The 12503-nt window shown below is 44.1% G+C and overlaps 1 protein-coding gene across 1 annotated transcript in view; it reads left to right on the plus strand.

Moving 5' to 3' along the window:
* LOC137424652 (adipolin) overlaps positions 1–12503 on the plus strand; it is a 93819-nt gene that overhangs the window by 60505 nt on the left and 20811 nt on the right. The window contains exon 6 of the mRNA XM_068112346.2: positions 5055–5145. Coding sequence (XP_067968447.2) covers positions 5055–5145 — 91 coding nt within the window. The remainder of the gene's footprint in view (positions 1–5054; positions 5146–12503) is intronic.

The raw sequence follows: 12503 nt of genomic DNA on the forward strand, positions 1-12503 counted from the left end.
GCATGGCGCCAGGTCTTTGGGAGCTTGGACCTCCGGAGGCACGACGAGAAGAACGAACACAGCCAACCAGATGTTGTTGTGCTCTGGTGGATGACGAACTCCGGATGGATGTTGTCACGGCCTGGTGACTTACCCGGCTTGGGTTTGCTCATGGCCGCACTGAGTTCGGCTGCTGTGAAGTCTCCAGAGAGATTGGCATCGGCGCTGGCCGCCCTGGAGAGAGAAGACACCTCACGCAATGTCAGGCGGGCAAAGTTTTTGTCTGCATCCGGGAAGCGACCATTTTTCAGGAGCTGGGACGCAATGGCGTCTGCTGTCACTGGGCACCTGAATGGCATTGTATTTTTGCCTGTCAGCCGGTTGATGGTCTGCCACGCCTTGCGACTAGAGTGGGTAAAATCGATCGACTCAACTATTTCAGTCCATCTGGTCCTACGGGTGGCGTCCAGCTTCTGGAGTCGTGCTGTTGCAGTCGCGTCCACTTCTTCCCTGGAGCTAGCCTGCTGATGGTCACGCAGGAGATGGCTGCACTCCTCGTCCCAACCCGGGATGTAGCTCTTGTTAAAGCCACGCGGGATGTTTTTCTTTGCTGCACCTAGGAGAACCTTACAATAGGCTGCGTATGCGGCGTCCACATAAGCAGCTTCTGGGTTCAGGAGACCGGCTGTTCTTCTTTCCGTCTCTGCAGCAAACGACTGCCAGTTAGCCTTCCGGAAGTTCCATCCCTTGACAGGTCTGCCCACTACCGGCTGCACCAATGATGGCACTTTGATGATGGACGGTCGGTGGTGTGAGCGGGGGAACCTGTCAATGACGCGTCTCTCAGGCTTCGGGTCGTTGGTGCGGCACATGGTGAAGGCCAGGTCCGGATTGGTGTAGGTGTTCCAGCGCACAGAGAAGAAGCTTGGAGGCTCTTTTGGGTCGAACAGCAGCAGTGCATCGGTGTTGGAGGCCCAGTCGCTCAGCATCATTCCGTCTGGTGTTGTGTAGTTGTAACCCCAGTCTGTGTGTTGACAGTTGAAGTCACCTGCATAGATGGTGGGTGCAGTTACGGACGGGAGTGATGACACAATCAGTGCTGATGGAGGAGGCTTATATACGTTGACGACCGATGTTTCCTGGATTTTGGTAACCAGCCACTCGATGTTGGAGCCTGGTGGAGGTTGGCTAATGGCTGTCCAGCTTAGTTCAGTCCTGACGAAGGTTGCCATTCCATGCTGTTTACTGTGGATGGACCCAGCGAGAAGGAACCCAGGCAGCTTGAGGTTGTCGTCAGCTGCACAGTGCGTCTCTTGTAGGAGAACGACTGCTGCCTTGTTGAAGTCGGCGAGGTGTCGTATGACTTCGAGCTTGGCGGTGGTGAGGCCCTCGACATTGAGTTGGAGCACTGACAGGCCTTGGTTTTCGACGGTCGGAATGGCCGCCCGTCCTGAAAAGGACGTTCTATGCCTTGGTCTTGGTCTTGACCTTGGCTTGTACCTTGGCCTGCCAGCTCGATGATTGTGTGGCGACATTAGTTTCACAATTCTTGTTACTTGTAGGGAAGGCCGCGAAGAGGCTGTCGTCTTCTTCCCCGTGCCTGCGAGATACCAGAATGACAGTTTGTAGCTGGGCCAAGATTCAAACCTAGACTATACCGTTCAGACGTGAGTTTGCATACCTCGATACCATCCTGCCAGTCCTGTTTTGTTTTTTGTCTGCAACAAGTGAAATTTTCTCACTGAAAAGTTTCTTCCTGGATATGATTGTGTTACTTCTGTGTTTCTTTCTTCTCGGCAACAAAATGAAGTCTGATTCTGAGTTTCATTCAATTAATATTTTCAATTTGAAATCTTCTCCTATGCCTTCAACCAGAGTGGTCTTTGGTGTTGGCATTCAGGATACCAGACATACAACCAGAACCCAGTGTTTGGTTATTTTGGTAGAAAGGGGGAGTGCGATTTACATGACTTGCCCTTTATTTTTCAGTATGTGTGCCTTATTCATCTCCATTCCTACTCACTCCCCCTCTTGCTTTTAAGACCGCCCTAAAAATAGCGATGTTAATGACGTCATCTGTGTGACGTAATCAAAGGCAAGGATCTTTCATCACGCAAAGGATAATGGCCGCACAACTCACTTCAGACTTGTCAGAAAGTGAATTTGACAAAGATTTTTCTGATCAAGAATCCCTCTGATAGTCAAAATCATTATAAAAACTACCCGCAGCAAAAGATTATTGAGAAGACGCATCTGGTCATGTGGGTAATCAAGTCGCCATTTTTTGAAAGGGCTGGGGCAATCAAGCATAAAAGACACCAAAAAACAATATTTCTTCCAAGATATTTATTCAAAAAAAGAACAATGACTGGGTGTTAAGAGAAGCAATATTTATTACTTGAACCGAACATGAATCCCACAAATATTTAATCACCGAGGTCACCACAAAAGTGAAAATAACCCAAACTTGTGCACAAACCGCCCCCCCCCCCCTCCCCCTCCACCCAATATGTTCCCATTGAAATAGTGGAATATAGAAACCTAAATTACACAACATAAAATGTTTTCCATAATGGAAATAAATCTTCATATTCCATTCAAAATTTTGAAGATCAAATGACTAAGACAATACTCTTGTGAAGATAACTGAAAGATAAAAAAATTGCTCTATTTTTGGAGCATAAATTGCTCTATTTTTTAGCATAAATTGTTTTTTAGCATAAGTTGTTCTACTTTTTTAGCATAAAATGCTCTATGTTTGAGCATAAATTGCTCTATTTTTTTTAGCACAATTGCTCTTTTTTTTTTTAGCATAAATTGCTTTATGTTTTGGCATAAATTGCTCTATTTTTTTAAGCATAAATTGCTCTCTTTTTTAGCATAAATTGCTCTCCTTTTTAGCATAAATTGCTCTATTTTTTTTAGCATAAATTGCTCTATTTTTTTAGCATAAATTGTTCTATTTTTTAGCATAAATTGCTCTACCATTTTAGCACAAATCGCTCTATGTTTGAGCATAAATTGCTCTATTCTTGAGCAGAAATTGCTCTATTTTTTTTAGCATAAATTGCTCTATGTTTTAGCATAAATTGCTCTATTTTTAGCATAAATTGCTCTATTTTTAGCACAAATTGCTCTATGCTTGAGCATAAATTGCTCTATTTTTTAGCACAAATCTTTCTGTTTTCAGCATAAATTGCTCTATTTTTGAGCATAAATTGCTCTATTGTTGAGCATAAATTGCTCTATTTTTGAGCATAAATTGTTTTTTAGCATAAGTTGTTCTACTTTTTAGCATAAAATGCTCTATGTTTGAGCATAAATTGCTCTATTTTTTGTAGCACAATTGCTCTTGTTTTTTTTTTATAGCATAAATTGCTTTATGTTTTGGCATAAATTGCTCTATTTTTTTTAGCATAAATTGCTCTATTTTTTAGCATAAATTGCTCTATTTTTTAGCATAAATTGCTCTATGTTTGAGCATAAATTGCTCTATTGTTGAGCATAAATTGCTCTATTGTTGAGCATAAATTGCTCTATTTTTGAGCATAAATTGTTTTTTAGCATAAGTTGTTCTACTTTTTTAGCATAAAATGCTCTATGTTTGAGCATAAATTGCTCTATTTTTTGTAGCACAATTGCTCTTGTTTTTTTTTTTAGCATAAATTGCTTTATGTTTTGGCATAAATTGCTCTATTTTTTAGCATAAATTGCTCTATTTTTTAGCATAAATTGCTCTATGTTTGAGCATAAATTGCTCTATTCTTGAGCATAAATTGCTCTATTTTTTGTAGCACAATTGCTCTTGTTTTTTTTTTTTAGCATAAATTGCTTTATGTTTTGGCATAAATTGCTCTATTTTTTTAGCATAAATTGTTCTATTTTTTAGCATAAATTGCTCTACCATTTTAGCACAAATCGCTCTATGTTTGAGCATAAATTGCTCTATTCTTGAGCAGAAATTGCTCTATTTTTTAGCATAAATTGCTCTATGTTTTAGCATAAATTGCTCTATTTTTTAGCATAAATTGCTCTATTTTTAGCACAAATTGCTCTATGCTTGAGCATAAATTGCTCTATTTTTTAGCACAAATCTTTCTGTTTTCAGCATAAATTGCTCTATTTTTGAGCATAAATTGCTCTATTGTTGAGCATAAATTGCTCTATTTTTGAGCATAAATTGCTCTATTGTTGAGCATAAATTGCTCTTATGTTTGAGCATAAATTGCTCTATTTTTTAGCACAAATTGCTCTATTTTCAGCACAAATTGCTCTGTTTTCAGCATAAATTGCTCTGTTTTCCAAATGAATTGCTCTTTTTTATCATAAAATGCTCTATTTTTGAGCATACTTTGCTCTATTTTGAGCATAAATGTCTATTTTTTTTTTAGCATAAATTGCTCTATTTTTATTTTATTTATAAATTGCTCTATTTTTGAGCATTTTCTGAATCCTGACGGAGAAGGGAAGACGGGTACCTAGATAGGTCGTGATTAATTGAGTGGGAATTGTGTTGCCAGAAGTTTCCCAATGCCACATGTTTTTGTTGCTAAAGCATATTCTCACCAGGACAAGAATACATCATCCAGGATTGAGACCAAAGGTGGTGCATAGAACTTGCCTTAACTGCCTTGAGTTGAACGGGTTCAGTTTCGGCACATTTGAATTGGCAGTCATAAAGGAACCGCCAAAAGACCATTTTGCCTACGAAGTTCCATCAACTCCCTCCTAACTTCACTAAAAATCACTCGATCAATCGAATCGATCGATAAACATCGATCTAGTGAAAATTTTATTCATTTTGCCCTTTTTAAAAAGCAGAACTTTCTTTACATGAAGAATGGTTGGTTTAATATGTACAAAAATAATTTTAATTTCTAAATAAAATAGAATTATAAAAATAAATAAATAGAAAATGTGAAAATTTTAAAAATGTTTAAAAACGCCAAAAGAAAATTGGTACATAATTTTTATACGGACTTTCTTTCTACATATTATGTACAAAAAGCGATGGATTATTGTGTTGATTCATTTCGGTGGTGCTGAATGATTGTGTGACGTCCGTGTGTATTTAGATTGCTCAGAGACACAAAGAAAGAGGCGGTTGAGAGAGCGAGACAAAGTTCGTGTTTTCATCTGCTTCAATGAGCAATGCCACCACCAGAGGTAAGGCAACCCACTTAAAGAGCAGCTAAACCTTGACCATCACACCATGTTGAACCATCGGCCTTGCAAACAGATTGTTCACAGCCAAAAAGGTCTGCGGTAGGTGCGGAGGGTTGTGCGTACCAGGACCAAACAAACACCAAACGTGCCTTAACGTGAAATAAGAAGGAAATGTAGTCAGAAACAGCAGCACAGCCGGGCAACATTTCTGTCATCATGGCTATACTCCAGGAAATATTTGACTTGGCTTTGACTTACCTTCTGGCTGCCTTTTCTATCTCCTTGAGGACCTCCCAAGTGGATGTGTCCTTGAGCCAGAAAACACAGGTATACACTTATAAATGCCACAAGATATTATAGTGTTCACCTTCTTGCTGCTTGGGTTCAGTTTGGCGATGGAACCAGCATTTTCCTTCCTTTTTGTGCTGCTCAGACAGGAGGTTAGAGTATTTTATCTGAGCCTACTGTGCTCCTTGAAGGATAGCGGTTTTGACTCTGATTTTCCCGGATATAAGGAGAGGGGCTGCCTCGAAGGGGAGGAGATAGAACAGGCCAGCCGAAGTGCCCTGGCACCCATTGTCAAACGAATGTACGGGACTGGAAACCCAACCTTGTGCCTTTTCTTTGATGTTCCTTTCAGTACAAAATGCTTTGGTGTGAGCTTGGCTTGCTCTAGTGCAGACATAGTTACCTCAAGGCAGATACAGATGGGCGAAGGTGGTGGTGGGGGGCAGGCATACGGGTTAGGTGTGTCTGTTTGCGTTTGTCTGTCTGTCTGTGTGTGTGTGTGTATGTGTGTGTGTGTGTGTGAGTGTGTGTGTGTGTATGTGTGTGAGTGTGTGTGTGAGTGTGTGTGTGTGTGTGTGTGTGAGTGTGTGTGTGAGTGTGTGTGTGTCTGTGTGTGTGTGTGTGTGTTTGTGAGTGTGTGTGTGTGTGTGTGTGTGTATGTGTATGTGTGTGTGTGTGTGTGTATGTGTGTGTGAGTGTGTGTGTGTGTGTGTGTGTGTATGTGTGTGAGTGTGTGTGTGTGTGTGTATGTGTGTGAGTGTGTGTGTGTGTGTGTGTGTGTATGTGTGTGAGTGTGTGTGTGTGTGTGTGTGTGTGTGTGAGTGTGTGTGTGTGTGTATGGGTGTGTGAGTGTGTGTGTGTGTGTGTGTGTGTGTGTGTGTGTGTGTGTATGTGTGTGAGTGTGTGTGTGTGTGTGTGTGTATGTGTGTGAGTGTGTGTGTGTGTGTGTGTGTGTGTGTTTGTGAGTGTGTGTGTGTGTGTGAGTGTGTGTGTGAGTGTGTGTGTGTGTGTGTGTGTGTGTGTGTGTGTGTGTGTGTGTGTGTGTGTGTGTGTGTGTGTGTGTGTGTGTGTGTGTGCAAGAAGTGGGTGAATGTTGGGGGAGCACTGGGTCGAAGAGGGGGGGATTGGTTGTGGTGATGTAACAAACTATCTATTTCAGCACAAACTCTGAAAGCTAAACAAAAAGTTATCTTCAACAGGGATGGGGCTGCACAGAAAGAGTGCGTATGTGTCATTCTTGTTGAGATCTGGAGTGAGATTCCTGATATTGAGTGAAAGACGTTTTCCAATGTGGAATTTTTTATTTCATCAGGTAAAGATTTTAACCAAGTTACAGAATTATAACTCCTTTTCACGTACCTATTGTGAGCATACAGTTTATTTTATTTTATTCAAACTCAGACCTGATGTACCATACTTTGTGATACAGAGCGTTGGTTCTGCCAGGGGTCATGCTGTGTGGTTTGCCATCCCTCTGCCAGCAGCAGTTAGGGCAGAAATGTGGAATTTGTCCAGGGTGTCCGCGGCAGCTCGCCTGCTCCGCATGAAGTACACTGTGGGGTCTTTAACATCCACCACCAACTAATTCCAGCAGACGGGACGCCAGTTTAACATCCATCGGAGAGGCGACACATTGATAAATCACGAGGGTGACAGTTTAAAGCTGGGTCTGGATTCGGACCCTGTCTCGATGGCTTAGAGGTGAATGCGTGTATCTCTAGGCCATTCTGTCAACCCATTTTGTTCTAACTATAGGGGATTATATGGTAATATAGGGGAATGTAGATCCACAAATATAATTAATGGCCACAGAAAAAAAACACTTTATAGTATGTGAGTATTTTGAGTGTTTTTATGATCAAATATTTCATTTTGATTCCAAACGGATTATTTTTCTAATCATGCAGATCAATAAGACATTTCCCAGCACAGGCCATATAGCCCAACTGAGATATTAACTTGGAATATATTTAAGGGGTCTATCGTAGTCTGGGTCTATCGTAGTCTGGGTCTATCGTAGTCTGGGTCTATCGTAGTCTGGGTCTATCGTAGCCTGCGTATATCATAGTCTGGGTCTATCGTAGTCTGGGTTTATCATAGCCTGGGTCTATCATAGTCTGGGTCTATCGTAGTCTGGGTATATCATAGTCTGGGTCTGTTGTAGTCTGGGTTTATCATAGCCTGGGTCTATCATAGCCTCGGTTTATCGTAGCCTGGGTCTATCATAGCCTGCGCCTATCGTAGTCTCGGTCAGTTGGTCTGTCATAGTCTGGGTCTATCGTAGCCTGGGTTTATCATAGCCTGGGTCTATCATAGTCTGGGTCTATCATAGCCTGCGCCTATCGTAGTCTCGGTCAGTTGGTCTGTCATAGTCTGGGTCTATCGTAGCCTGGGTTTATCATAGCCTGGGTCTATCATAGCCTGGGTCTATCATAGTCTGGGTCTATCGTAGCCTGCATATATCGTAGTCTGGGTCTATCATAGTCTGGGTCTATCATAGCCTCCGTATATCGTAGCCTGGGTCTATCATAGTCTGGGTCTATCGTAACCTGCGTATATCGTAGTCTGGGTCTATCGTAGTCTGGGTTTATCATAGCCTGGTTCTATCATAGGCTGGGTCTATCGTAGTCTGGGTATATCATAGTCTGGGTCTGTTGTAGTCTGGGTTTATCATAGCCTGGGTCTATCATAGCCTCGGTCTATCGTAGCCTGGGTCTATCATAGCCTGCGCCTATCGTAGTCTCGGTCAGTTGGTCTGTCATAGTCTGGGTCTATCGTAGCCTGGGTCTATCATAGTCTGGGTCTATCGTAGCCTGCATATATCGTAGTCTGGGTCTATCATAGTCTGGGTCTATCGTAGCCTGCGTATATCGTAGTCTGGGTCTATCATAGTCTGGGTCTATCGTAGCCTGCATATATCGTAGCCTGGGTCTATCATAGTCTGGGTTTATCATAGCCTGGGTCTATCATAGCCTCGGTCTATCGTAGCCTGGGTCTATCATAGCCTGCGCCTATCGTAGTCTCGGTCAGTTGGTCTGTCATAGTCTGGGTCTATCGTAGCCTGGGTGTATCACAGCCTGGGTCTATCATAGTCTGGGTCTATCATAGCCTGCGTCTATCGTAGCCTGGGTCTATCATAGTCTGGGTCTATCGTAGCCTGCGTATATCATAGTCTGGGTCTATCATAGTCTGGGTCTATGGTAGCCTGTGTATATCGTAGTCTGGGTCTATCATAGTCTGGGTCTATCATAGTCTGGGTCTATCGTAACCTGCGTATATCGTAGTCTGGGTCTATCGTAGTCTGAGTTTATCATAGCCTGGGTCTATCATAGGCTGGGTCTATCGTAATCTGGGTATATTATAGTCTGGGTCTGTTGTAGTCTGGGTTTATCATAGCCTGGGTCTATCATAGCCTCGGTCTATCGTAGCCTGGGTCTATCATAGCCTGCGCCTATCGTAGTCTCGGTCAGTTGGTCTGTCATAGTCTGGGTCTATCGTAGCCTGGGTTTATCATAGCCTGGGTCTATCATAGTCTGGGTCTATCATAGCCTGCATCTATCGTAGCCTGGGTCTATCATAGTCTGGGTCTATCGTAGCCTGGGTATATCGTAGTCTGGGTCTATCATAGTCTGGGTCTATCGTAACCTGCGTATATCGTAGTCTGGGTCTATCATAGTCTGGGTTTATCATAGTCTGGGTCTATCGTAACCTGCGTATATCGTAGTCTGGGTCTATCGTAGTCTGGGTTTATCATAGTCTGGGTCTGTTGTAATCTGGGTTTATCATAGCCTGGGTCTATCATAGCCTCGGTCTATCGTAGCCTGGGTCTATCATAGCCTGCGCCTATCGTAGTCTCGGTCAGTTGGTCTGTCATTGTCTGGGTCTATCATAGTCTGGGTCAATCATAGCCTGCGTCTATCGTAGCCTGGGTCTATCATAGTCTGGGTCTATCGTAGCCTGGGTATATCGTAGTCTGGGTCTATCATAGTCTGGGTCGATCCGAGCATGGGTCTATCGTAGTCTAGTCTTCCTTCTCATTTTCCCGCATCGTTTTGAAACATTCAGACAAAAGACAAAAGTTTAAATGCAAATCATATCTTGCTTTTCTTAGTCTCCAATCTTTCCTTTGTTGTGTATTCAGTCACACTTGTACTTTATTTGTACTTTAGAGGCCCTGTGTGCAACATACCTTTCAAAATGTACATATAGCTCCTTTGACGTGGTTTTCAGACTATCCTGGCACTTTCGGAGCTTTCTTTCCCATTATATCCCATTGTGGAAGGCATCCCAGATCTTCTTTTTTTTCGGAATGGGTGAAAGGTTATTTCAGACTAAGACCTGTGCTTCGGCGGAGTTCACTTTGCTGCAAACGTCAGAGGGAATCGTCAAAGGTGTGGGGCAACACCGGGTGGGGTCTTAAGGGATTATGGCTCGAGGCCTTGGTTTTGTTTGACTCGTCACGTCCCACAGATCACAAACTACCCTCTCTTCACACCTTGACACATCCAGCTTAGCAAGCTTTTCCCATCAGGGTGTTGTCACAGAGGCTACCACGTTTGATTCGGTAGAGTAAGGTAGGGCAATATGGCTACCACTCCCCCCCCCCCCCCCCCCCCCCACTCCTCAACCTCCTTCCCTTTTCATCCTGTGCCCCTCAATCAATTTGTTCGTATACTGAATTTGAACTTACCCGCTATAATTACTGTCAACCACAGAGCCCTCTGGTGCAGACGTTCAGGACACTGAACATATACCCAGGACCGAGGGGGTTGTGGGGGGATGGGAGGGGGAGGGAAGAGAGGGGGGCATCTTGCCTCACTTTATCAAAACTTTGAAGAAGTCGTTTTCAAGACCTTTAGGTTGAAAGTTGATAAAGTTAATTGTTTAATGACATTCCATCCAATGATTACTCATTGCTATTCTTTAACAATGCACACCAATAATTACTTCAACACGTTTTGGAGAATATTGTTTGAATGAATAAACTGTGTAAAAGAAAAACGATCTCTCGTCTCCATCCCCCCGTGGGAACGTGAACGGGGTAACTTTTGAATTCAAGTCGACAAATGATTCCACATTGTTTATGAATTATTGTCTCATGATCTGGTGGAATATTGTCGAAGGATTTGGTGTGCATTTCCAAAAGGGTAAAATCAGCATGTGGACATGTTATAATACTAATAATAATAATACTAATAATAATAATAATATGGGTTTCCTCACAAGGGCCTTCGACTTAAAGCACGAGGCTCTTAGGCCAATCAAAGCCTGCGCTCTTATTATACTAACCTCTGGTTGTTTGTCTGTGTTCTATCCTTTTAAAGGATGAGCATCAAGCAAGGAAGCAGCACATACCATTTCTAAAGGTCTTTAATTTCTAAAAGTCATGGCTCGAACCGCTGACCTCCAAGATTTAGAGAGGAAGTTATAACCATTACACCACCGAGGCTGGACAACCATTACTCCACCGAGGCTGGTCAACCATTGCACCGAGGCTGGTCATCCATTACACCGAGGCTGGTCATCCATTACACCGAGGCTGGTCAACCATTACTCCATGGAGGCTGGACAACCATTACACCGAGGCTGGACAACCATTACTCCACCGAGGCTGGACAACCATTGCTCCACCATGGCTGGGCAACCACTACACCAAGGCTGGACAACCATTACTCCACAGAGGCTGGACAACCATTACTCCACCGAGGCTGGACAACCATTGCTCCACCGTGGCTGGACAACCATTACACCGAGGCTGGACAACCATTACTCCACAGAGGCTGGACAACCATTACTCCACCGAGGCTGGACAACGATTACACCGAGGCTGGACAACCATTACTCCACCGAGGCTGGACAACCATTGCACCGAGGCTGGTCAACCATTACACCGAGGCTGGACAACCATTACTCCATGGAGGCTGGACAACCATTACACCGAGGCTGGACAACCATTACTCCACCGAGGCTGGACAACCATTGCTCCACCATGGCTGGGCAACCACTACACCGAGGCTGGACAACCATTACACCGAGGCTGGACAACCATTGCTCCACCATGGCTGGGCAACCACTACACCGAGGCTGGACAACCATTACACCGAGGCTGGACAACCATTACTCCACCGAGGCCGGTCAACCATTACTCCACCGAGTCTGGACAACCATTACTCCACCGAGGCTGGTCAACCATTGCACCGAGGCTGGTCATCCATTACACCGAGGCTGGTCATCCATTACACCGAGGCTGGACAACCATTACTCCACCGAGGCTGGACAACCATTGCTCCACCATGGCTGGGCAACCATTACACCGAGGCTGGACAACCATTACTCCACCGAGGCTGGACAACCATTACTCCACCGAGGCTGGTCAACCATTACTCCACTGAGGCTGGACAACCATTACTCCACCGAGGCTGGTCAACCATTACACCGAGGCTGCACAACCATTACTCCACCGAGGCCGGTCAACCATTACTCCACTGAGGCTGGACAACCATTACTCCACCAAGGCTGGACAACCATTACTCCACCGAGGCTGGACAACCATTACTCCACCGAGACTAGGTCAACCATTACTCCACCGAGGCTGGACAACCATTACTCCACCGAGGCTGGTCAACCATTTCTCCACCGAGGCTGGTCAACCATTAAACCACCGAGACTGGTCACCCACCATGCCACCGTGGCTGGTCAACCATCATGCCACCATGGCTGGTGAACCATCATGCCACCATGGCTGGTCTACCATTAGACCACTCACGCCACCGAGGCATGTCAACCATCACACCACCAAAACGTTCCGAATAAAATAATTTTATTTCATCAAATAAATATAACACATAACCAAACTCGGTGGTGCAATGGATGGAGAATCTGCTCTGAGTCTGGGTGGTCTGTGGTTCGAACCCTGACTGAGTCAAAGGAAAGACATTTAAAAAATTGTATGTGCTGCTCTGGTTCCTTACTTGATGCTCAACTTTTATAATGATAGAGCATGGACAAACAATGCTGGGAGGGGGGAAGGCGGGGGGGCAATGGCAAACCACCCAGCATAACCCTTGCCA

This window comes from Myxine glutinosa, chromosome 4, assembly GCF_964187855.1.
Source record: "Myxine glutinosa chromosome 4, kmMyxGlut1.1, whole genome shotgun sequence".
Lineage (NCBI taxonomy): Eukaryota > Metazoa > Chordata > Myxini > Myxiniformes > Myxinidae > Myxine > Myxine glutinosa.